The sequence below is a fragment of the Lutzomyia longipalpis genome, chromosome 3 (genome assembly GCF_024334085.1).
Source record: "Lutzomyia longipalpis isolate SR_M1_2022 chromosome 3, ASM2433408v1".
In the NCBI taxonomy this organism is placed as follows: Eukaryota; Metazoa; Arthropoda; class Insecta; order Diptera; family Psychodidae; genus Lutzomyia; species Lutzomyia longipalpis.
The window spans coordinates 2,048,062-2,074,631 of NC_074709.1; the positions used below are offsets into that span (position 1 = coordinate 2,048,062).

Sequence of the window (26,570 nt, forward strand, 5' to 3'; positions counted from 1 at the left end):
GCCAAAAATTCAAGTGTTTTCTTGGTCATGAAAAGCTCAATTTCGCTGGGAAATTCCGTGGAAAACGCTAGAAAATTGCGAAAAACTGAATTCTACGTATATGGATAATCTAAGGATAAAAATGGTTTAGGAAAACTTCAAAATATCATATTTATTAAGAATTCAGAGCGAATGAGTCTGAGAAATAATTTTAGAGCTTGTTTTCTTTAAGGATTCACCTAAGACTTTTCTCTATAATGTTGAGATAAACTTTTCCTACTCCTGATTGAATATCATTGATTCTTTTATTCCAAGAAGTTCTAAAAGAGCTCAAATTTCAATTAAATAAAAGTTAAATAAATAAACTCTCAAATTAGTCAAAAGAACGCTAAAACAATGCTTTTAATGAATTTCACATTTTTATGAATTGAGCATTTTTTTTTAATAAAGGAATTTATTTATTTTATTTTTCATGAATGTGCATTTTAAAAATCATAACAAATTGACCCAATTATTTTCCCTCAATTGCAAGGAGTATCTTCTTTGCTGACACGAGAAGGTGCTTTTCTCCCGCGTATGCAAAAAAAGAATGGTTCAATTGGTGGGTATGGGGACAACTCAACCCTCGCAAAATCAATCAGTTTCACCGCGTTTATTGTGTTCTGTGCACACACCCATCGCAATGGAGAAGAGTGCGGCCGTAAGTGAGGCAAAAGGTAAAGAAATAAATTCTCAAGAGGGATGCCCCACACCATTGGACCTTTCTTTTGCCCACCCAACAACCTCTTGTGCGGGAGGAGGCTCTCTTGGGAGCTTGCGAGATCGAATGGAACGGACATTGGGTCAAATACTCCTCTTGAGTGTCACCCTGTGTGTGATTCTCTGTGTGGTCGTGATTTGTGTGATGGTCGTGTTTCCGGGGAAAAACGCCACTGTGCGAAGTGATGAGAGTTCTCCGCATTGTGACCTACTTGGGAGTCTACATAGGAGCCTTGAGGATTTGCTATCCACCCTCAAGAGTCACTGGAGGCAATTTGAAGGGAACGTCCTGACTTCTGCAATGATTGCCCAGGAGGTGAGGATTTTTAATCAAATTCTCAAAAAGAAATTCCACGAAATCAAACTTTTTTTTCTTATTTAAAAAGGAATATATTTCGTATTCCTCGGTAATACGGCGTTATTCAATGAAATAAACACGTTTGGAATATTAAAATTATGCCAAATATGAGATAATTCGTTTTAAAGAATGTTCTAATTCTCATATTTTATTCTGAAGATTTGCAGAGCTTTACAGAGCTTTGCTGAAAAGGAAATTGTAAGAAGAATCAGATTTTCCTTTCTTTAATTTTTGTTTCTCTTAAGAAGAAAAGTTTTTTTTCTTTTTGAATCCAATTTATAGTTTTTGTTGAAAATTATTAAAATGCATAAATTCCCTTTGCTTAAGCAATTGCTCTATAAATTCAAAGTATTATTAATTATTTAATTAAAAGAGTCATAAGGATGTCACCCCTTTAGTAATAAAACAAATAAATAATTAAATATTTAATGAAAAAACAATAATTTGAAAAGGATTTTGAGGACTTTTAACAGCAAGTTTTGAATCAATTTTAATTACTAAAAAATAAATTTTCATGCCTTCTCATAAAATACTTAAATCTTGGTAAAAATTCAATAATTATTAACATTTTGGAAATAATTTTTCCTCATTAATTTAACTATTTAAATTATTAATTTATCTGACAATTTTCCTTGAAATTCCTCATCTTTTTTTTTGTAAGAGCTTTAAAAGAATTAACTTGTTTGCATAAATAAATTATTCTTATTAGTAGATAGGGGAGGGCGGGGCTAATAAAGTCACTTAAGGGTTTAGAAAAAGCTTAAAATAGCATATTTCCTAGCTAGATAGAAGAAAATGATCTGAGAAAGAGTTATAGGGCACTAAATCTCCTAAAGAAATGGGCTATACATTTCGCTTTATCCATTTGGGAAATATGATATTTTGAGCTTTTTTTAAACCCTTAAGTGAATTTTTTAACCCCGCTCTCCCCTACCTTAAAATTAATTATTAGGTATTTAAAATAATTTATTTGTTGTAAAATAAGTCAAAATCTAAGACAAAAATGTCACCCTTCTCTTCAAAAGCTCCTTAAGAAGAAGCAAAAAAAAAATTTTAATTAAATTTTAATAAAATCAAGGAAATGATCAAATTCTAATATTTTATCCTCTTTGTGGTCTTTATAAGAAGGATATAAGAAGTTGCTGTAATGTCTTAGAAAATGTGTGAAAATTTCAGACCTCACCCCATGAAACGTGCTTACTGCCGGAAAGCACGAAAATTGCGGTGAAAAAGAGCGGAAGGACCATGAAGAGGGACGTAAATGCATTTTTCGAGATGACGCGCCGCAGGGATCGGGAAAGAGTACACAAGAGACGTGCCGATGCACGATTTCGGACAATCAGAGATGAGTATTTGCGGTGCAAGAAGGATTCCAACTCAAAGGGGGAGACGTGTGAGAGGATCTATGAGAAATTGCTGGACGTTGTACGGGACATTGATGATAAGTACGTGACGATGAATAAATGGATGCAGGAAGTACGCGACCGGGATGAGAAGGCAGCTGAACAGGGGATGAAGAATCTCGGGAAAAATACAAATATTAATGTATATTCATATGCTACGAAAATTGACGTGAAAAATGTCATGAATCCCAATCAGACTGTGCTTGAGAATACAACTGTACGTGGGGGTGTTTATGATGTGACTCCACGAATGACTGAAGCCATGGAGAACATCACAGAAAATCATCCGAGCACATCAACGGAGGTGCCAGAAGTGGCGATTGTGAATCAAAGGGTTGACACGGAGATGGGGGAGGATACCACCAACAAGGAGAGGTTCAGTGCTTTCTCGAGCAAGGTTAATGTGCCTCGTGTGATGTTCCATGAGGACTTGGGTGACAGCAATCCCTTTGATAGGGAATCCTTCATGCGGAAATTAATTCCCGACCTCTCCCACGCAAAACCCAACAAGAATATCCAACGAATTGACAATGATGTGGAGCCCAGGATATCTCATCGGGGACATGTCGAACCATGGCGGAAGTCCATGCAATTCGACCAGGTGGCAAGTGGGCCCTTTTTCTCCCTCTGCGAAGACTACATGCGGCAGAAAGCACCCAATGCCGCCCCCATTACACCGCTCAAGCCAGATAATCGACCACAAAACCCACCTATTGCGCCCACCTTCACCCACTTCTGGCCCCTCCAACCCACCTCAAATGCTCAACATCAATCCTTCAGTGTACCCGTCACGGGGGAAGCGTCCAAAGCAACATCTCAAGTCGTCATCAATCCCGGTAAGTTCACGCAACAAGCTCTTGCTTTCTTCTCCAAAAAATGCTCCTTTTGATTTATCTACCCTGTTTATGTTGTACTTAATTATTTATTTTTGTTAATAAATTGTTAAACTTTAACTTTTTCTTCTTTTGAAAATTTATTGCAATAGTTGATTAATTTTATATGAAGAACTTTGGGGATGTAGCTGAGTGGATTTATTAACTGGAGATTTGTGATTTAAATTCAGCATAAATCTTGAGATTATTAGATTAATATATAGGACAGATATCTAACTCTAAAGGATTTATAAAGACTATTTAAAGCCTGGATTATTTCAAGATCAACATGAAATTCAAACGCAACATAAACTCTTTGAAATTCTCCTTGAAAAACATTTAAACTATTTCAAATAAATAATTTATTTCCTTAATTACAATTTAAAAAGAAAAAAAAAGACCTCTATAAGTGAAGATGAATTTTAATTGAGAATTATTGCCAGAGATTCATATGATTATCTCGCATTCCCCGATTATACCATGAGATGAGAAGAAGGGCTCAATCTCACAGTGGTGGAATTTATATTCCTAATTATCCAAATTTCCGCTTGTGGCATAACTCATAAAGAATTTTCGTATATAATGAAAGGGAATTAAGAAAAATCACCGACTGTGACTTCTCCCTTCTCGTCCTTATCCATAGCTTCAATGAGTACGGGTTTCCAGTCATTTTGCTTCTTCCCACCGAGTCAACCAACGACGGGTCAGTGGGGTACGACGACGCCAATTAATTATGGTCAATATTACAACATAAAGCCACGCACTTTGGCCCAAGACGACGCAAAAAGTGCTGACACGGTCGGAAATGGGTAAATATATCTACTTACATATATATTTTTTCGGATTGGCTGCGAAGCAAAGAAGAATGGACAATGTGTAGGAGTTTTAATTAAGGGGTGTTTATCTGAATGAATGATTTGCCAAAGAAATCGAAATATTGGTTGTTAGCCTCAAAATGACTCAGATTGAGAAGCAGAAGCCTGAAAAATATTTAATTTAAGCATTAAAAGGACTTTTAAGCCGAGTAGTAAATTCAACCCGAAACATGCTAAATTCAAGCCTCAAAAAGGCTAAAATCAAGCATAAAAATATTTTTTGAAGCTTTATTTCTTTGGCTTTTAAACTTTAGGCTTTCAGGAAGAGATTTAGAAATAAAGGCTTAAAAAATATTTAATTCATGCCCAGAAAAGATAAAAAATAGTATATTCAACCTGAAACATGCTAAATTCAAGCCTTAAAGTATTATTTGGTCTTCAGCCCTAAAAAGGCAGAGCCTTCAATCCCAAAAAATTTAAAAATTAAAGCCTAAAAGGAATAAGTTTTTTTTTCTATTTTTGTTTGGTGAATTAAAACGTTTAGACCTTCGTAAATATTCGCCAGTTAAACACCCCTTGGGTTTAATTCTTAATCGATGATTTCCTGGCAGATTTACCAGCAATCAAATGGTTTTTTGCTCATTTCTACCAACAATGGGTCTACCATATCCTGGAATTTATCTTTCACCCAAAACCACGCGGAGATCCTCAAATGATTCAGGTGAAATAATAAATTAATTAATAAATGATCTAAATAATTATGGAAACTTTGTGATTTTTTGAGCGCTTTTTGAGTCATTAAAGCAAAAAAAAATTCATAATTTTTTTTACTAATTTTAATTATTTTATTCCTGAATTGAACGTCCCAAGAAATCATTTCTCTAACCAATTATAATTTTATCCCACTAGATGATATTCCTCATTCAGATAGAATTTACGCCACTTTCCCAATTTCCTTGACTACGTCAGCAAATGTGACAGATTCCGAAGCAAGAGAGATGCTTTGCGAGAAGCCGGATGAAGTTCCCTGCCGCACGGGAGCACAGTGTATCCCGAGGAAGAGCTGGTGTGATTCAGAAGTTGATTGTCTCGACAAGAGCGATGAGATTATGTGCTCATGTCGCGAACGCTTGAGCCCTGAAAGGATCTGCGATGGCTACATGGATTGTCCCTTTGGGGAGGATGAAATGGGATGCTTTGGCTGCGAAGGTTTCTCCTTTTCGTGCTTCGATACTCCTGGGGATTACCACAGACACGGCCGAGGGGCATCCTTCCTGTGCTACACCGCCAAGGATAGATGCGATGGAATTAGTAATTGTCTCACGGGAAAGGATGAGAAGGATTGTACAATCCTGGCTAGAAATCTTGAGAATCACGGGGAATTCTTTTCATCCAATATGATGGGAGTTCTTTTCAAGTAATTTTTTTGTTTCATTTCTTTTTCAATGATTTTTCATAGACTATAAAAATTCTCAGAAATCACGAAGGAATTTGGTATCCTGTTTGCAATGAAGCATCCCAATGGACAAGACAAGCATGCCCCCGAAGCACAGAGAGATCCAATGAATCCCCAAAAGCTCGTACATCCTTCGTAAATCTTGGCCTTCCTGGGCCATTTTTGCACGAAGGGAAATCCCCAGAAATTACCGACAACTCCTTCACATCCACCTGTGCCGATAAAATCCTCCAAGTTGAGTGCGAGCCAATAAAATGCGGCATGCGATATGAAGAGGATGAGAGCCCCGAAGTTATTTCCAGCCGTGTTGTGGGTGGTCTGGAATCGGAGCACCTTGCGTGGCCATTTATTGTGGCAATTTACAAGAATGGCGTGTTTGTGTGCGGAGGAACAATTTTTTCATCGCATTGGGTGAGTTGTTTGTTAAAGAGATATTTGCCGTTAAAGAGATCATGGAGATTTATTTAACATGGAATTGTAGTTTCCGTGGTGTAGTTGGTTATCACATCCGCCTAACACGCGGAAGGCCTCCGGTTCGAGTCCGGACGGAAACATTTTTTCTTCCTCCTTTTGTCTCCCGTTGATTTTTCTAAAAAAAACCCTTTTTTTGCTGCTTCATGCACAGATTATCACTGCTGCCCACTGTGTGCATCGCTTCGAGAGGTACTACTATGAAGTACGAGCTGGGATGCTGAGGAAATATAGCTATGCACCGATGACCCAGATCACGAGAGTTTCTCACGTTGTACCACATCATGAGTACAACAAGAATGGTGAGTCTTTTTTTTCCTTGTGCCATCGACTGTGTTTTTTATTGCTCACACTGCAAAATTGTTTATTGAGACTTTTTGCGCCGAGCAATGGCGACAAAAAAGCATCAGCAAAAAGTGATTCGAACGAGAAAACAACTTTCAATTTCAGTTTTGTGATTAATTGAAATATTTTAGGTTGACCACATATACGAAAATGTAATGAGGCATTGATCCATGTGGAATTTAAACGCTCTGTGAAATGCCAAGCAAGAAATTTTTAAAACTTTCCATTGAGCTTTATTTGTCCTCTTAATCTTCTATTGGTATTTAATTTAATAATTGGCGTAGCTCCAAACAGAGGGGAGGCGCATTCTTTTGCTAAAGCTATTCATGTGTGGATATATTTCTGATTATCATCATCATGAAGAGAGATTTATATTATTCCAAGAAATTATTTGAGAAATTCTTCACATTCATGAATTTTCAATCTATATACGCTATTTGGGATGATTACATATGAATATGGAAAGTCCTATTCATGCGGATTAATTTCTCGTGAGGAAAATCGAATCGATAGCAGGTATAATGAATAAGTTTTGCATAAAATATTTTAAATCAGCTACTCTTTATACCATCTAGAATTTCAACCTTTAATATGAAAGCTCTCATTAAGTTCAATGGCTAATTTTATTGGCAACTTTTTGGATTGTTTTTTTCTGATTTAATTTTTGACCTCGACTTTTTTTTACAACTCGTTCACATTCTTTCACGAGATTTTTTAAATTTTATTTTATTTGACTTTTTGTCTTTTTTTTTCTCTGAAATCTTTTTCGTTCAAAAATGTTAAATTAATTCTTCTCAGTGATAAAAACGGCTTGTCTGAATTTATTTCTTTTTACTATTCAAGGAAACTGCAACGAAAAATAACTTTAAATTATTAGAATAGAGGGGTAGATTCTGTTCTGATATAAATCTTTCTTTTCTTTTCAAACAATTCGTCAATTATAATATTTTTGGTATTCTGAGAAAAATCTTTTTAAGATTTTGACATTTTTGTTTCTTTCTTCAATCGAGTTTTTCAAGGAAAATTATTTTTCCTAGGTTCTTAAAGAATTTTTCAGGCTGTTTTCTGGAACAACAAATTCTTTAGTTTTCTTTTATAGAATGCAATAGAAGTATTTAAAGATACTATATATTAAAATCTTACAACAACTTTTAAGGGGTTAGAAAAGAAAAGATTTTTATCAGAATCGACTCCACAGATATTCCAAACAATCCTTTAAATATATTTCAATAAAACCCGGAATTTCTCATTAATTGCAATATTATTGTCAGAAATAAGATTTTACAGAGATATCTCCCTTAATCTCTCTCCAAGAATTATGATAACATTTCCTATAAAATAAAATTCTTATTTTTCATTCGCCCCTAGATTTCTCTGAAAACTACTAAAAATGATTTATCTTCTATGAGAACTCAAGTAGATTAGTTGGTGTTCCACTTCGTGGCCAACACCAAGTATTGTAATCATCGGAAAAACCGACCACCTCTGATCGGGCTCAAACTTCGTATAAGCATGTTTTAGATATCCCACATTACGAAAATGGTGGTAGAAAATTTTTGATCCGGCCGGCCTGCTGGCCGGTGGTCCAAACTTTGCCTTATATCTCGAGAACGGCAAGAGATAGAGACTTCGGGTTTGAAGTTTTCTATAGAAATGCGGGTGTAAAATTTCATTATTTTGTATTTTCAAAATCCAAGATGGCCGTCATCCGCCATTTTGAAATACCGTCAACCACTTCTCTTATAGCTAGAGATCTGAAATTTTAGTATGTTGTAGAGCTTAGTGAGACGTTTTCATCAACAATTCATACTTGAAAATCGGTCAAGCGGTTTAGCAAATATGGCGGCCCAAAGCAAAAAGTGTTTTTTCGATATAACTCAAGAACGGCTTGGCCGATTTTGACCATCTTGGTATCAAATGAAAGGTATTGAGAAGCCCTACAACTGTTTAGAACATTTCAAGTTTCAAAAACATCCGCAAGAGACGCTAAAAACAAAAACAAAAATTGCCTAACTTAAAGGGGCAATATCTCCGAACATCTGTTATCGTTTTCCTTTAAATTTTGATATGTTGTAGCCTGACTCAATATCTTTCATCAGTCCGAAAATGAAGAAAATCTATGTCGCCGTTTAGAAGATATAGCCATTTGAAAAATTCTTGAATTTGAAAAGTTCTAAGAGTCATATCTCTTGAACGGCTTGTCCGATTTTGATCAACTTGGTATCAAATTAATGGTTTTGCAATTCTCTACAACTTTCTAAAACATCAGAAACTTCTAGAACTATTTCTTAAGGACGAAAAATGCCAAAAACTGTTTTTGTAAAACAAAAATCCGCCATTTTGTATTCTAGAGGTGACCTTAAAATGTATCGAAATATATCTAAGATTATAGTTTATTTCAATACCTTTCCATAACTAGTCTCAAAATTTCTGTAGGTCTAATAGAACCAGAGATATGACCATTTTTATCCATCAAATTGCATTATTATTATCAGCTCGGGAAGGGTAACATTTATTTAAAGACACAGAACAACTTCGACATAAAAATGTTTTTTTTATTCTTAAAAAAAAAATTAAAAAAGGAAAACGGAAAAATAGAATATGGAATAAAGAAAATCCAAGACAAAAATTATAATTTAGGGAGCATGAGAAGTTATTTTCTCATAATTTGCCATATAGTAGATTTTTAAACTTTAATCATAAACTTCATCTCGGCTACATTCTTAGTTCAAGTACAAGTAATGGAATGGGTGCAGTGTAGACTGCAGAACGCTCCAAGTGCTGGGAGTGGAGAGGAACTAAAAAGTTCCTCCTATGGGTATGAGGGAGGGTTCCCTCATGCCCATAGAATGACAACGTGGAAGGCTGAGGGCAACCTCCATTGCCCAGGCCTCAACGGCTCAACTCAGTGGACGTGGGGGTGCCTTCAGTAATGATGGCGCCCCCTTAATAAAGTCAATCATAACGCGTCCAGTTACAAGAGTTGGTGTCCCACAACGTGTAGAAGTTTGTTTATGCGTTGTAATACTATTTGTGAGCAATATTAGTAGGCAAAGTTGATTTTTTTTGTGAAATGCAGCAATTTGATGCATAAAAATGGTCATATCTCTAGTTCTATAACACCTACAGAAATTTCGTGACTAGTTTTGGAAAGGTCTTGAAATAAGCTATAATTTGACATATATCTCAATGATTTTCAAGGTCACCTCCAGAACACAAAATGGCGGATTTTTGTTTTACGAAAAGAGTTTTTCGCATTTTTCGTCCTGAAGGAATGGTTCTAGAGGTTTATGATGTTCTAGAAAGTTGTAGATAATTGCAAAACCTTTAATTTGATACCAAATTGAGCAAAATCGGACAAGCGGTTCAAGAGATATGACTCTTAGAACTTTTCAAATGCAAGAATTTTTCAAATGGCCATATCTTCTAAACGGTGACATAGATTTTCTTCATTTTCGGACTGGTGATAGATATTGAGCCAGGCTACAACATATCAAAATTTAAAGGAAATCTATAACAGATGTTCGGAGATATTGCCCCTTAAAGTTAGGCAATTTTTGTTTTCGATTTTAGCGCCTCTTGCGGATGTTTTTGAAACTTGTAATGTTCCAAAAGGTTGTAGGGCTTCTCAATACCTTTCATTTGATACCAAGATGGTCAAAATCGGTCAAGCCGTTCTCAAGTTATATCGAAAAAACACTTTTTGCTTTAGGCCGCCATATTTGCTAAACCGCTTGACCGATTTTCAAGTATGAATTGTTGATGAAAACGTCTCACTGAGCTCTACAACATACTAAAATTTCAGACCTCTAACTATAAGGGAACTGGTTGCCGATGTTTCAAAATGGCGGACGGCGGCCATCTTGGATTTTGAAAATGCGAAAAAATGAAATTTTACACCCACATTTCTATAGAAAACTTCAAACCCGAAGTCTCTATCTGTTACCGTTCTCGAGATATAATGCAACATGTTGACCACCGGACGGCAGGCCGGCAGGCCGGCCGGATCAAAAATTTTCCACCACCATTTTTGGAATGTGGGTTGTCTGAAACGTGCTCATACCAAGTTTGACCCCGATCTGAGGTGGTCGGTTTTTCCGACGATTACAATACTTGGTGTTGGCCACGAAGTGGAACACCAACTAATAAATAAGATTTTTTAGAAGGCTCAAAAATCTATGTCGCCGTTTAGAAGATATAGCCATTTGAAAAATTCTTGAATTTGAAAAGTTCTAAGAACCATATCTCTTGAACGGCTTGTCCGATTTCGCTCAGTTTGGTATCAAATTAAAGGTTTTGCAAAACTCAATAACTTTCTAGAACATCAGAAACCTCTAGAACCATTCCTTGAGGACCAAAAGTGCAAAAAACTGTTTTGGTAAAACTAAAATCCGCCATTTTGTATTCTGGGGGTGACCTTGAAAATAATTGAGCTATTTATCAAATTATAGCTTGTTTTAAGACCTTTTCAAAAATGGTCAAGAAATTTCTGTAGGTCTTATAGAACCAGAAATATGACCATTTTTATCCATCAAATTACTGAATTCTGCTCACAAATCGCATTACAACGCATAAACAAATTTCTACACGTTGTGGGACACCAACTCTTATAACTGGACGCGTTATGATTGACTTTCCTTTACATATTCACAAGTAATATTCCTTTGCATTGAGATTGCTTCGAAAGCTTGTATAAACAGGAAATTGAAAAGTTCAGCTTGTGAAGAAATTCTTCTCAATAAAGAGACGGTGCGGTAGGTATACAAAAAAAGGACATCGTGCTGCTTGAAACCATATTTCCTCCGTCAGACAGGGAGTTATTTGTGTGTAAAAGGAAAACTGTGGGCAAATTGTGAAACGAAAGCAACAGATAAAGTCTTGTTATTCCATCTTCTTTCACTTAATCTTTTTTCCCTTTAAGGTGGGGAGTCTTTTGTGCGAAAGATCTCTCTTAAGGATGTGGCTGTGTGGTGGAAAAAGTTTAAATGGATATTCTTCATACCAAAATCCACCAAATAATATTTTCCCAGTGAGCTTTTACGCTATATATTCCCTCTCTTCTACATATATAATCTTAAGCTCATTTTCCTTGTTCTTTTTTGGCACATTTGACCTCGATGTTGCGGGAGAACCCATAGAGAGGCACATAGCAATGCCTTGGAGCTATTATTTGGGAAAAGTGGGCGAGAAGTCTCTAATTGATACTGACAGTGCTTCCCAAGTCCATTTGCCCAATATTATTTGGGATTTTAGTACAATTTGTATGGATTTTTCCTTTTTTGTTGTTCATCTCCTCCAGCAATGCACAACGATATTGCTCTTTTACGAACGGAAGACCCCCTCCAGTTCAACAAATACGTCCGACCAATTTGTCTCCCAGATTTTGGGAGAACAACCGAATCTGATGATTGGATTTGGGGACCAACACCAGGAACTCTGTGTACAGCCCTTGGCTGGGGTGCAATGTGGGAGAAGGGTCCTGCAGCTGATCAATTGCAGGAAGTACAGATACCCATTCTGCCCGCGTGCAAAGACAGTTTGGATAACATTGGAAGGAGTCTGTGTGCTGGAGAAATTAATGGCGGAAGGGATGCTTGTCAAGGTATTTGATGATTTTTTTTATGATTTGTTCTTCCTTCATTTCTTTTCAACTCACGCTCTGCGTAAAAAAAAGGCGACAGTGGGGGTCCTCTACTGTGCCAGAGTATGACTAATCAACAGGAATGGTACTTAGCTGGAGTAGTGAGCCATGGGGAAGGGTGTGCACGGCCAAATGAGCCAGGAGTGTACACGAGGGTTGCTCTCTACCTCGAGTGGATCCACTTTCACGTGAACTCAGCTGATTTACCAGGTCAGCAACCGAAGGAAGTTTGCCCTGGTTTCGTTTGCATCTGGGGTGGGTTACGATGCATCCCCAAGAGTTATCACTGCGATCAGCAAATTGATTGTCTCGTAAGTGCCCCATATACAACAAGAAGACTTTTTTTCCGCTCCATCTCCCCTGTGTAATGTGAGATGTTTCCATTTTTTTTTTTAAACTCTTGTTCTTCCTCAATCTCTGCTGCGAAAAAGGGTGGAGAAGATGAGGTGGATTGTGAGTATAGTGATGTAATTGGAGCTTCGTGGAATGAGACGATGATGGCGGGAAATTCCACCGAGGACAAAGACATAGAGCTGGATTACAAAATTGAGATTTTCAATTGTTCCACGTGAGTTAAAATTGATTTTCACTGATGGTGAAATTTTAGATTGAAATTCGAGGAGTTTTCTGCGTATATTAATCCTTGAAAATGATTTAGAAGAAGCACCCAAGGGGTGGGTGGGTGAGAGGATGGGGTGTGTGTGTCTTACCATCAAGGAAAGTTGCTAATCTATAGGAATTTACTTCATATTGCTCTCTTCGATATATAATACTTTGTAGGCCAAAAATTTAATTATCTCCCGCCTCTTCGGTGTGACGGGGAAATTATATAGATTTTGTGAAATTAAAGGGATGAATCCATTGTTAATTAATGAGACTGACTAGCGATTTATCACAATATTTGCATTTTGTGGTGCGTCTCACCCATCCCCCAATTCATTTCATAAATCATTCGCAATTAATAAATCATCATGCCTTTAGGCAACGTCTCTATGCACGTTGAAAACAACATAATCAATCAATTTCACTCTCTTTGCGTTATTTTGTATTTTTTCAATGCAAAAATTTTATTTTTGAGAGAATTCTTTTGAAAAATTTTCCTGTATTCTCTCACAAAATCCTCTCTATTCCTTGCTAAATATTTTCTCCTTGAAAAAAAGAAGATCGCAGGATGATATTTGTATCTCCTTTGGCGTCTTTGAAGTCACTTAAGGGGCTTACGGGGGAAAAATGAATTTTCCTTCAAGTACGTTGTACGTACAATGTGAAGAATTAAAGTAGCAAATCCTCTTTCACTATGGGGCTGGGGGGTGGGAAACACTCAAAGGGAGCAAATTTCCCTCGAAGTAGTTGAGGGGGTAAGATGATTATGGATTACAGAGAATATTATTGATTGTTGTTCTCTCTGCTGGTATACCCCCCCTCACCGCAGAATCCCCCAGAAAATCAACCTCAACAACCGATGTGATTTCATCGTTGATTGCGACGATGGGAACGACGAGGTGAATTGTACCTGCAGAGATTACCTGCATCAACGAGAATTGATTTGCGACGGACACATCGACTGTATGGACCGAAGTGATGAAGAACATTGCGGTATGTTGCCACATTATATATAGGAAATTAACTGACAAAATTGCGGGTGTGATGACTATTTTATCTCACTCCTCAAAAACCAACCACAGAATGTCGCAGCAATGAATTTCGATGTAGCACAAGTGGTAAATGCATTGAAGCTACAAAACGTTGCGATGGAGTCAGTGATTGTTCCGCTAAAGAGGATGAACTGCACTGCTGTGAGTTGAATTTTAATATTTTTACTACGTGCTGTAGGAGTATGTTGAGTGAGGTGCATGATTTATGGTTGTGGAGAGAGATGTTGGCACTTTCAGCTGTAAAATAATGATCCCAAAAAGCTTTTTATTCAACAAATCGTAGAAAATTATTCAAGATTTTATATTCTTTTTATATTCTTGTAAGAATATGAGAAATTCTATTCAAGAAATTCACGTACAAGAATGTGAGAGAAACGGAGAAAGAAATCTTTTGCAAATTAGTAAAATTATTTAGCAATTTAGCCCAGGAAAGGAATAAATTCGCAAGAAAAATAATTATTGAAACATCATTCCAAATAAATATTCCATTTAATTTCTCTCTGATTTAATCACAAAGGAGCCATCATGTTAGCCTCCCATCGTATGTATAGAGTTGTTAAGCATTTTACTTATGCATGCATCCTCCCTATATAAACAATATCGATTACATTTTGCACTCTCATTGAATAAAATGGAAGAGGAGGAATGTATTGCGAGAAGAGTTGTTTTGTTTGATTTGCTTTCAGGGGCTCTCACACAACAGGACACCATTGCCCTTGACCGGGATCACAATCCAACCTTCTCATATGAGGGTTTCATCATCAGAAATGAAGAGAATTCGTGGAATATTGTATGCGAGGGGGATACAATTTTGAATGGCATGAATGTAAGTGAAGTTGGTGGATTGGTTTGTACATCACTGGGATTTGCTGGCGTTAGCTTTGTCAATAGCACGGGCATCGATGGGAAGCTCAGGGTTGAAGTTGGGAATGATATGGGCATGAGAAGTTCTGACACATGCTATGGGATACTGGTTAGATGTTCACCACAAACAACTTGGTTGCCAATTGATGTGCCTCTGCATGAGACACACGCTGACACGCACAAGATGCAGAACATTCAACAAATTCAACAATTTCCCTGGCGAGCTGATGTTTATGTGAATGGGGTGCTGCGGTGTCTGGGGGTGCTCCTATCTTCACGATGGGTTGTCACAGATGCAGCCACATTGGGGAATATTGCGTAAGAAAACTTCTTCCTCTATTGTACCACCCAAGTCCCCATTTTCCCAAACAATAATCGCCTTTTCAACGCACCCTTTCTCACAGATTTTCATTTCTCACTCACACGCACAAAATGTGCTTCCTCCTTTTCTCTACCCAGATTGACGAGCGATTATGTAAACGTAATACTTGGAATTTCCCCCAAAGTTGGGAAACTCTCGCCGGGGCTACATGTGGAAATTCTGCGAATTGACTGTTTGAGAAAGGATTCCAGCACGAATTTTGCACTTCTCCATACGGAGAAAACTGTAGAGTTTGGTCAAAATATTTTGCCTGCCTCAATGATTCCTCAAACATCTTCCAAGTGAGTGCTTTTCCCAAAAAGCTTTTTTTCCTTCTCTCCCTCTCAAAATCTTCCTCTTCCTTTTTTTTCTCAAGTGGAAAGAAAGGGCGCCCTTTTTCAGAGAGAAAGAAAAAAGGGCTGATTGAGTAAAAAAAAAGAAGGATCTTTTAGTTTGGGGGGTGAATAGCTTGTGAGAATTTAAATTTGATTTATTTTACTAAACAACAAAAAAAGAAGAAGACGCCAAAGCTCAAATTCCGCAGTGTGGAAGCTTTAGTAGAGCCGTGTGTTTTTGTTTCGAAATTAATATTCTGAGAGCTTATTCAGGATGGGGATCTGCTTTAAGAAGCAGCACGTGCTATTAAGGCCTACGGGGTTGAAGAATCCTTAATGGTGAAAGGAATTTTCTAAAGCATCCCAAAGGCATGTTTTCTTCAACCAAAATCAGCTTTTTAGAGCTTCTGAGCTTTCTTCCCTCACGGTAATTCATAGAGAAAAAATTTTGTATTTTTTTAATTGATTTTTTTTACTGTTGAAAAGGACGAATCAGGATTAATTTCTATAAGGAACTTAAGTTTTTTTTAAAGTGAAGAGGATCAAAAATTCCCATGAAAGCCATTTAGAAAGAAAGCTTTTTAGAGCTTCTGAGCTTTCTTCCCGTATGAAAATTCATAGAGAAAAAGCTTTGTATTTTTTTAATTCATTTTAGTTATGATTCTTTCTTCAAAGATTATTATTATTGTTCAAAAGGACGAATTAAGATTAATTTTTATAAGGAACTTAAGTTTTTTTTTTAAGTGAAAAGGATCAAAAATTCTCATAAAAGCATAAAGAAAGAAAGCTATAAGCCCCCCGACGCATGTTAAACTCTTAATATCACGATGATATATGCTTTTTTTTCTTCTCCTCTGCACATCCCTTAAATATTCAGCAATCTAACGATGGCAAATAAAAGTTCGTCTATCGATTGTGTTGCGGTCCATCATGATTCTATGGGGATACTGAAGGTCACCCCTCTTGTATCCACAAACTGCACGAATTGTACAACAGATAAGGGTATATCCGGACCTCTTTTCTGCGGTCACTACTCCTGGCATTTTCATGGCTTTGCGCGAAACTCCTCAGTGATTGGAGGGAATTACAGTGAGGAAAATTTTGCTGAATCCTGCAAAGAGATTCACCCACAGCCCCCGTGTGAAGGTCATCGATGCTCCACTACGGGAATGTGTTTGGGTTCGGAGAAAATTTGCAATGGGGCTTTCGATTGTCCCAGTGGGAGCGATGAGATGGGTGAAAAATGCCCTCAAAGGGAAAATATTTCGTGTCCAGTAACCCATTTGAGGTGTGCCAATGGGAAGTGTATTCCGAAGGAATTCTTTTGCAATCATATGGATGATTGTGGTGATTTGTCGGATGAACCATCTATTTGCTCCTGCTCAATGTATCTCAGGTAAGGATGCAGGTTTTGAAAGGAAAAGAAAAACGCAATCTCTTCAATCGATTTAATTGACATTTCTCTCATACCAGATTGGCAAATCCTGGCAAATTATGCGATGGCTTCACTAATTGCTACGACAAGGAGGATGAGAATAATCAATTGTGCCAATGTCGCGCTGAGAATTTCCTCTGTGGCAGGTATTAATTGCATTACTTCTTCTTATTCCTACCCAAGCCCCCTGTCCTTAAGTACCGCGCATCTAATGCATCAATCACCCTCTTTCACAGCTCAAACCACTGTATACCCATGGAAATGGTGTGTGATGGAATGCGAGACTGTCCCAATGGGGAGGATGAGGAGCATTGCACAGGAATTCGTTTTCCACTGTACAACAGGTAGGTGTGTTTTTTCCTCTCCTCGCAGCTTATTTTCCTCAAATCACCGTGAGATTCTCTTTTCACGCCCCTTTTTTCCCTTAATTGTTCTCCACGAACCTCATTAGTTGAAGACTCATTAATTACCACCACTGATTAAGGCGAGAGAGATCATTAAAATCAACGTGTTTTTTTTTATTCGGATAAATTGCACCCACAATTCCCTTTGCCATAAAAAAAATTCACCATCCTGCTTGACAAAAAAATCTATCTACCTATGTGAAAAAGAGACTTTTAAACCTTCCGCAGTGATACATTTAATTTATCCGGATGCATATAGTCTACTCGTGTATGTCATAATTAAATTCTTTCATCTCTTTCGAACATTTTTCAAATAACATGTACGCGATGTACGCTAATTCTCTATCCGTGTTCCGCTGGTTTCGTTCATACGTTGAAGAGGGATTTTTTTTTGTAGTTGCGAAGCTTCATTGTGTGACATACTTGTTATGTTCATTGCGAATGATTTTCGTTTTGTAGTACAAATAAATTACATTTCTGCTTCCACAGATAAGTATTAAATTCAATAATCAACGCATTTTATTGTATAATAAAAAAATCTTTTAATTTTGAATTGATTAACAATTTGATTTTATTTATAATGGAGAGTCTATAGATTTTGCTTAATTAGTGATATTTCAAGAGATGTTTGTGTGTATGAAAAAGAAATGTTAAAATCGTTAAAATATTCAAATTTAAAGAGGATTTCTCTAATTTAGATTTTCCCCGATATGTTCAGAATATTTTTTTGAAATTTCGAGTAAAATTCTTCTTTACTGAAAGCATCGGGTTATTCAATTAATATATTCGATGGAGACGCCTGGTATGACCTGGCGCCCTCACTGTTTTCAATAAATTTTCTACGTTTCTTCAATCTTTAATCAAATTTTAAAAAAAAGTGATTTTTTGTCCAAGGAAATGAAATAAAATTAATTTTATTTCCTTATTTCATACATTTATCTCTAGAGAAGAAAAATTGTTCGAAAATCCGGCTCATTTTTCATGACCATCACTGTGAAATAAGCACAAATCTACGCATTCTCTTCTTTCGACTTTCAAAGTCAACTTAAAGAATTTCCCAAGTAGTTGAAAACTATTTACATTAATATTCTGAATCAAATTAACTCAACTATTTATTACCCAAAGGGAATTTTCTTTATGCAAAAATGAGCATAAACCATTATCATGTAAATATCCTATGTACAATGTAAGATTATATATTCTTCTATATATAGATATTTCCTCTTTTGAATTTTAAATAACATTTTTGTGACAATTCTTGCGGAAATACTTTGTATTCCCCGAAAATTTCTTTCTCTTTTGTGAAAATATTCGCAGAACCTTCCCCAAAAAAAGGGATATTTTTGCATTACTAAGACATTTCTCTACCCCGAGGGCGAAATTCAATTCGAAAAAGCATTTATCTGTGGGGGCGGGGGTGGATGTGAGCGTGGATGGAAAGACGTAAATCAAATTGTGACTTTTCACATTCATTGCCACCCCCCATATATCGGGGATATCAACAGCAACAAAAAATTTTCCTCGTGGAAATTATTTGGGAAAAATCAATGAAAATAAACCCTGATGTTTGAGGTTAACCAAAAGCTGGGTAAATCCTCCAATTTTTCCCTTTCTGGTGAAAATGGAAGAGTTTCCGTCATAATCCGAAGGGGGGGATATTTAAGTTTACCCCGTTGTGGTGTCTCTGTGAGTGACTCAAGAAATTATGTATAAATCCTAACGGAAAATTATAATTAAAAGCCTGAAGGTATTGAAATTTGATGAATTTCCCTATATATAATATATCTCTCACGCAGTGATGGTTTTGGTGAGATTGTGGAGCAATCCTTTGGCTTTTGGCACACAAAATGCTTCTCACGGCATGAGGGGCTCAACAAAACAGCCATTGGGAGGATCTGCATGCGGGGATATGCCGAAATTCGAGTCATGGACGATAATTTGCGGAATGAATTGGATAATACAACAATCTCATCCCTCTTGGGGCCACCAACCAAGGCGGTGATCTCTAATAAGTTTTCACCACTTCAATTGCACGATGACTTTGTGATTTTCATAAAACCCAGCAAATCCATTGCAAAAGTTGAAGAATGGAAGTCTAAGGATTACAAAAAGTGCCTAAGGGTGGGAATTCGATGCAAATAGATTTTCTTTTAAGAATAAAATGTTTATTTTTTTGATCTTTGGCGTTGAAAGAAAATTTTCCAAAAAAAAAAAAACAAAATAGAGAAAACCGTTAAGGATCGTCAGTTATTAGTTTATTTTTTTTAAATTAAATTCAAAGAAGATCCCAGAATTTAAATTTTTATCAGAAAATAGAAAACTTTTCTTTTAGAATAATTTTTAAGGGTCAGATTTGGATCATGCCCCTCTCCTATGTCTCTCAAGACACAATTTATATATAAAAAAAAACTTTGAGAACTTGGACGAGTTTCTAACTCACATTAACCACCACCCCACCCACAACGCAATTAAACCTTGTGGTTAACTTATCAATCACACCTACCCTATCTCTGTCCAGTTTACACGCAAAAGGGCTCTTGTCTTTTTGCCAAAAGAATGGCCATTTAGATGGGGGGGGGGGGTGGGATGGGTAAAATACAAAAGCTCACAATGGGGATGAAAATGCAGGAAATCTCCACGAAAAAAAGGATAATCCAAGACAAAAAATAAAGATCCATATTCCAAGGATTTTCTTCATCTCTTTGCCAAGAAGTACAACATACAAAACTTCCCCTAATTTCGCATCATGCCACTCTCATCTCTCTCTCTCAGCTCTTCGGGAAAACATTTCTCCTCTCCTCGTGAAAATTCACAGAGTGTGTACGAGATGGAAAATGTACAGGAGGGGATTTTCGGAGCTTTCTGCACATTTTTCTGCACCCTGTCCCTCCCCGAAAAGTTTGTCCGTGTAGAGGCCACCTCTCTACAAAAGGGGGGTATTTTAGTTGAATCGCGGAAGAGTCCAAAAATAGTCGTCGGCACGTGAAAAGTCATCTTTGGGACCTATCCCAGGGACATATTTGTGAAAAATCCACACCATTTTCCTTCTTTTTTTTTGAGAGAGACTTTTGGTGTTTTCTCGTGAGCTAAAAGTGCTCCAAAGTGGCTGCGGTGAAGTATTGTGCGGATGAAAAGTGTCGCAGAGAGTACATTTGAGATGAAAATTTCTCCATTTGGGGTGAAAATCCGCCGTAAGATGTGAAAGGGAGGATTTCGTCCTGACAATTGCGACTAATTTTCAAACTCTCATCCACACCCCCGTGCATCCCCGTCGCACTCCGGTGCTCTTGTGAGAAATAAAAGGAAATTGCGGGATACGAAGAACGAAGCTTTGAGGGTACAAAAAAAATCTCAAATGGTGGAAGATGGTGGTTTTACTGCGGGGATACATGTAGTGTGATTCGTGTATGGGAGATTGCATCCCATTTATTGATTTTCTTCCTGGTGGTACGAGAGTTATGTGAGCTTTCTGAAGCACCTTCAGAGGGCATACACGTTCAGTTCCTCGCAACGAAAACTCCGTTTTTTCATCCATCCCCCACGTCCTCCCTAAAATCTTCATTTCTTTCACTCTCTCTGTGTGGCGTGTAATGTAATTGGTCACCCAGAAAAAAATCCCATTTAAACCCTAATGAAGCCCCACGGGGGGTCCTTGGAGGAATTTCCGTAATCCAAGTGTGGTGCGAAAAAATCCACCCCTCAGTGTTTACCCACAGAGATGCTATAGGAAAGCACCCCTCCCGAAAATCCACCCAAAGTTAATGTATGGAGGGGTGATGAGATGTGAGCAGGTTCAAAAATGTGATATTAAGTATTCAATTGGTGAACGAAAAAAAAGTGCGGTGATTGTCTGCAGAGGGACACGATGAAAAGGTGAAAGGGCACAGCGAAAGCTCGCCGAGGGAATCAAAAGTTTTTTTTGTCCTATCCCAAAGCTAAGGAAGTGTACGTACCAAAGAGGACACCAAGATGGTTTCAAGTATGAACAGCTAAACCTCTTTCCAGGTACGTCAGGTAAAAATAAGAATAGTTGTATAAATATCTGGCATTTTATTTGTTTAAAAATAAATTTTATGCTTCATTTTTACACCAAAAAAATGCTTTAAAAATCTCACAAAAATAAACTTAAAATAAAAATTTATTATAAAAAAAAGAAAATGTATTATGTATAAAAAAAATTACAGCATTGTACCAGACATGCCAGATATTTCCCCATGTAGCATTAAAGTGTAGCTTTTTATCCTACTCCATTCCATGTATGTTTTCCTGGCTGTATTTCCTGCAACGCTGCGCATTGCTCCGCATATATATAGCCATATCGGAATTGTCTAGGAATTTGTCGTGGCGTGAGAGATAGAAGGAAAAAGTGGGAGAAGATGGAGGATGAGAATCACGGGCGAGGCGCCACGGAATTTCTAACGACGCCAGTCAGCAGACGTGGAAGGTTGCCAGAAAGCTTCTACTCCAGCATCCACAAAAAGCCGCATACGAGTAAAGTGAAGAAGAGAAAGAGTAGTGCAGGCCTGGGGGAGACCACCCACTCCCGGTCACATCGTAGCCAGGAGGATTTTTCGGTAGAATACCACCACAACACCTTCCCCAGGCGGAAGAGTGTTGAGTGCACGAATGATGGGGGTAGCTCAATGAGGAATGGTGAGGGTGAGGTGCGAATTGGGCAGCAATACTGGAAGGGTGAGATTGGGATTAAGAGTTTCAACTACTACCTCCTCAAGGAGGGTCTCAAGACCACGCGCAATGGCACGAAGAAGGCACCGCCTGACAGTGAGGTAGCCAGTAGTGGGGTGAATTCCGATGGGGCACTCGAACGGATGCCAAGCTTCCGGCATGGCGATGAAAATGTCTACGAAGAGATTTACTTGATGGCCAAGAATGAGGCAAGAAAGGCTGCACTTGAGTATCCAGACTGTGAGATTTGTGCATCGCAGTGGGAGAGTGAGAATAAGGAGAATGATACGACAAATGAATCCCAGGACCAGCATGTCCTCAAATTCCAATCATACAATCCCAATAATCCCGGCATTTACAAGACAGAGACCACCCCGGTGGCCTTTCCGTGTGACTACAATCCCCTAAAGACCATCATAGCTCCCTGTGATGGTCGTGAGTACTCCTCGTGTGAATCCTTGTTGCGCGAAGATTCATCCTTTGGGCGCAGATCAGCACGCTTCTCCGATCAAGAGCATCCACAGAAGAGGCAACAGCGTGGCAGCATGAAGAGCGTCGAATCCCTAACATCATCCCAACCATCGTGCCACTGCGGCAGCTCAGACAGTGATTGCATGTTCTTCGACTGCCAACCATGCCCATACGATTTGGAGAAGTGCAGCTTCAGCGACAACACTCACTGTCAGGATTGCGATGACTACGTGAGGCGTCGCATGCGCCGCAACAATACCCAAGAGATCCACTACCTGCCCATCAATCAGAGGCATGTGAAGAAAAGCGAATACTGGAGCGGAAGTTTGCCCCATCTCAAGAGGGATTCCCTCAAAAAGTCTTCCCAAGTTGGTGTTGATTGTGGCAGGAATGATTGTCGCATTAGAACGCTGGATCGAAGGACAACTCGTTCATCTGATCAATTTAATTTTCTCTCAGGTAATGCACAAATTCCTCAAATTCCTTTTGAAGGTAAAAAAAAAACATTTAAAAATATTCGTTAATTTTCTTTTCAATTAGCATACAACTACGGCTATGGCATGATTGAAAAAAATGCCGCCGATCGTGGAGCTTTCGTGCCAAATCATGCGGCAAAAGTTGCTGCAAATGCGGACTTTCTTGCAAGGAGTAAAATGGAAATTCGAGAAAAGATCAATTCAAAGCGGCATTCACTGATTGATGATCCGGGTGTTATAAAAAGTGACATAGATGGTGGCACGAAGAAGCCAACAACGATGCGACGAAGGAAGAAATCAGCAGGTGCCATACCAAAAATTGTCCAAGATGGCTCAAGTTGCCCCGAAGGCGGAAGTAGGAGTGGAAGTCGACGCCCTTCGCAGGAGAATGTGCAGAAAATCTCCACGTACGGCTCCCACAGTGACGATCAAATTTTCTACAGTGTTAGGGACAGCCATCAGAAGCGGGAGAAGAGGGTAAGTGTATAAATATGGCAATTTCCTCGCTCTCCTGTGTAGATTGACACGAGAAATGATTTGCGTGGGTGAAATTCCTCTTTCTTGGAGACACACGACCAAATTACATCGAAAAACTCAAAGAACTCACAGAGCTTGACTCTGTAATTTGGAACGTTCTCAGATATTGGACTCCCTGTTGTGCTTCTTTTTCTCTCTCACACAATATTAAACAGAGCTTATCAATTTTACTTTAAATGGATTTTGGAGTTTCGAAGAATTTCCAAATTGGCTGAAGAAGACAATTCAAAAATAAATATTACCAACAAATTCCTTTCCCTTTCCACAATGAAATAAAGAAAAGGATACCTAATTATTTTATGCAATAAGATGGATATAGCTTCCTGGAAAAAGCTTTTCGCCTTTTTTTGGGAATGACTACAACACAGCAACATTTCTAGCCCTTTTATCATTATTTACTTATTTTAATACACCAAGTATTATGTTTTTCTTCATCGTTATATTTTCTATGTAGCTACCAGGGAAAATCAACAATATCCGATGTCAATTAGTTAAATTTAAAATTAGATTCGCTAATTGGTTTACCAAAAATATATTTATTTCATACACCCCATTATATGTAGGGTAGGTAAAGAAACAACAACATATTTCACGAATTATTTTTAGCTATGAAATCTTATAACATAGCTCCATTAAAATTAATTATTATTTACAAATATAGGAAATAAATTTATATGTACAAAAATTGTATGTGAGGAAAATACGCAAAGATTACGTAGAATATTTGGGAAATTCACATGAAAGTGTAAGATGTAAGCGTAATTCAAGAGTAAGCAAAAAAAATTCAAGATGTGTTATTCTTTATAATATTTTAAGCAATAAAACAATATTTTGTGTGACAACAAATTCACTATTTAGCTCGTTATTAACCCTTAGAGGATATTGCTGGCCAAAGTGGCCAATTCAACTTTTTTCAATCATCACAGAATTAAAATCTATTCAACATTTCCTGATAAATTCTAATAAGTTTAATGACTTTAAGATCTTCGAAAGAAAACTTGGAAAAATATTTTCTTTTTAGAGAAAATAAAGTTTAAACTTTTGATGTTATAAACTTTGATCCTCCAAGTATTAATGAGTAAAGAAAAATAAAAAAAAAGTTCAAAATTTTGCTATATAATCATAGGCCCTGAAGATGATCCCATCTGGATCGAAATGTCAACGAATTGAGGGAGTAAATCGCTTCGTCTGAATTTATTATCCAATCAGTGCTCTTTTTGGAAATACAGATTCTTCTTTCCCTTAAAATGCATCATTCCTTAAAAGTTGATTTACGCTTACATCATCGTTATACTTACGCAGCTTTTACGTTCTAATGTGTTCTTATGTGAAAGATTTTGAGCTTTTATCAGCTTTAATTTTGTAATAAATTTTGCACACAAAAAATTAACAAATCTTTGCGAAAGAATTTAAGATTTTTTTTATGATTTTAAGGTCATTTAATTAATTTTAAAAATTGATTAATTCTAAATATTAACAAAATATGTACAAAGAGTATTAAGAATCCTTTGGAGGTATTTTCTTTTTTTTTTAATCCTGCGGTGGTACTAAAATAATTGAATCTTCCCAGTCGATCCTATTATCATTCGAGCAAACACTTTTATCACTAAATTTGAAAATTCAATCAGGATTATAGACCCGCTGTATGTCTCAAGTTTTGACATTTATGCTAAGGGAATGGTGGGATAGGGGGGGGTGGGTGGGTTATGTGTGCGAAAAGTTGCACCTCCTGTAAAGCGCCCTTCTGGGGCGAGAAAAACACAGCGAGGGGTAATTGCTTGTGACGGGTAGTAGCTTGAGAAGAGTGAGCTTTTTCTGGGAAAAAGTTTTTGGGGTTTGTGGTGGATGCTGTAGAGTGGCACTCTGTTGGTGTTTTCCAGAATGTCAGAGATGGAAGTGGATCCTCTGTGGCACAGTCATCGCACATGAAGTCATCAGCTACAGTTCAGTCAACTGGACCTACGCAGGAGAAGTCGCGCAAACGCGACGATGCTGGGAGAGATGCTGAGAACGCGTCAGATGTGGGGAGCGGAGCGAAGGCTGGTGAGAGTGGCGGTCGAGGCGGTGGCGCCAACGAAGACAACGAAGCCCCAACATCGCCACGAGTTCGGCAGGAGGCCAAAGAAAACACATCGCAGCTGCAATCAAATGGAATCAGTTTCGCGTCGCTTACCGCTGGTGATACTTCGCACAGGTAATTTGTGTGCTTCTACTTTACACACACACACCTCTTACATTTGGACCGAATCTCTTCCATTTAACATTACTTGTCACCACATCCCGTGTGCGGGTTTTGTGTGCCCATCCCGCGGGTTTTTCTTTTCGCTCAAACCCAACTGTCGATGGCGACGCCTGGTTGTGTGGCACTCTTCCGCACCCATCTCGCGTCTCACGAACAAGTGGCTCTGGCGCGCGCTCTTTGTACGGGGATCAAGGGGCCTCAATGTGGATTTCTCTTGAGCGCAGAATGGGTGTCCTTGAAATTTAGCACAGGTGGTAATTAATTTTAGTGCTATTTCTTCGTACAAAACACCAATCGCAACGCATGTGTTTTGCCTCTCCCCGCGCAAAGGTGGAATTCATTCACCAACAGAGGCTTTTTCCTGCAATTTATTGCTTTTTCCCCACATACGTACGCATATCCTCATTCTCTAGCACTCAAAGTGCTCGAGAATTCCAAGTGCTGTCCCACTCAATGAGCAGATGTATGAAAAAAGAAAAAAAAATGCGACAGAAATTTTGGAGTCATAGCTTGAGGAGAGTATTTTGAGATGCCAGAAGTGTGTGCGTGGAAAATGTTACCTAAATAAACCAGAAGAATTGTTGAGCTGTTGAGAGTGAAGAGTGAAGTAAAAAAAAGTTGTCCGGACTGAGACTTACCAAATTTGGGTGGTTCAGTGTCTCATGATTTGGCCAAAATGTGAAATAACACACAGGATTAATCACAATATTTGTACAAACTGAAATCATTATGGTGTGAAAATGTGCATCAAGTTTATGAATTTTCTCCAGTGGAGTGAAAATTGAAAATTCCAGTTTCTCCACTGTGTGTGCACAGTGTCGTTATAGTGAGGAAAAGAAAGGTTGCAAATGAAATTGTTTGCTTCTACAGTGCATAATGCATAAAGTGCTCGCAAATTAATATTTAATTACGGCACATTTGCATTTACAATTTGTCCTGGGACTAAAAGTGACTCTTCTCCGGAAGAAAATTTCATTTTAGCAAACTCCTTTGCTCATGGGAAGG

The 26,570-nt window shown here is 37.8% G+C and overlaps 2 protein-coding genes and 1 non-coding gene across 3 annotated transcripts in view; all 3 read left to right on the forward strand.

The window, feature by feature from the left end:
• Positions 1–883: 883 nt before the first annotated feature.
• Positions 884–19,295, forward strand: LOC129794286 (serine protease nudel). The gene is made up of 18 exons (XM_055835072.1): positions 884–1,054; positions 2,273–3,335; positions 4,015–4,180; positions 4,798–4,907; positions 5,096–5,603; positions 5,663–6,053; positions 6,268–6,415; positions 11,758–12,060; positions 12,133–12,410; positions 12,531–12,667; positions 13,532–13,695; positions 13,785–13,895; positions 14,441–14,936; positions 15,078–15,281; positions 16,192–16,710; positions 16,788–16,895; positions 16,986–17,093; positions 18,950–19,295. The coding sequence occupies exons 1-18, from the start codon at positions 884–886 to the stop codon at positions 19,293–19,295; spliced, it is 5,331 nt and encodes a 1,776-aa protein (XP_055691047.1).
• Positions 6,123–6,196, forward strand: Trnav-aac (transfer RNA valine (anticodon AAC)). The gene has a single exon. It is a non-coding gene; the product is annotated as a tRNA-Val (tRNA).
• Positions 19,296–20,055: 760 nt separating the features above from the next.
• LOC129794045 (uncharacterized) overlaps positions 20,056–26,570 on the forward strand; it is a 31,601-nt gene continuing 25,086 nt past the window's right edge. Inside the window, exons 1-4 of the mRNA XM_055834625.1 lie at positions 20,056–21,158; positions 21,467–22,769; positions 22,851–23,263; positions 25,204–25,517. Coding sequence (XP_055690600.1) covers positions 21,530–22,769; positions 22,851–23,263; positions 25,204–25,517 — 1,967 coding nt within the window. The 5' untranslated portion in view covers positions 20,056–21,158; positions 21,467–21,529. The remainder of the gene's footprint in view (positions 21,159–21,466; positions 22,770–22,850; positions 23,264–25,203; positions 25,518–26,570) is intronic.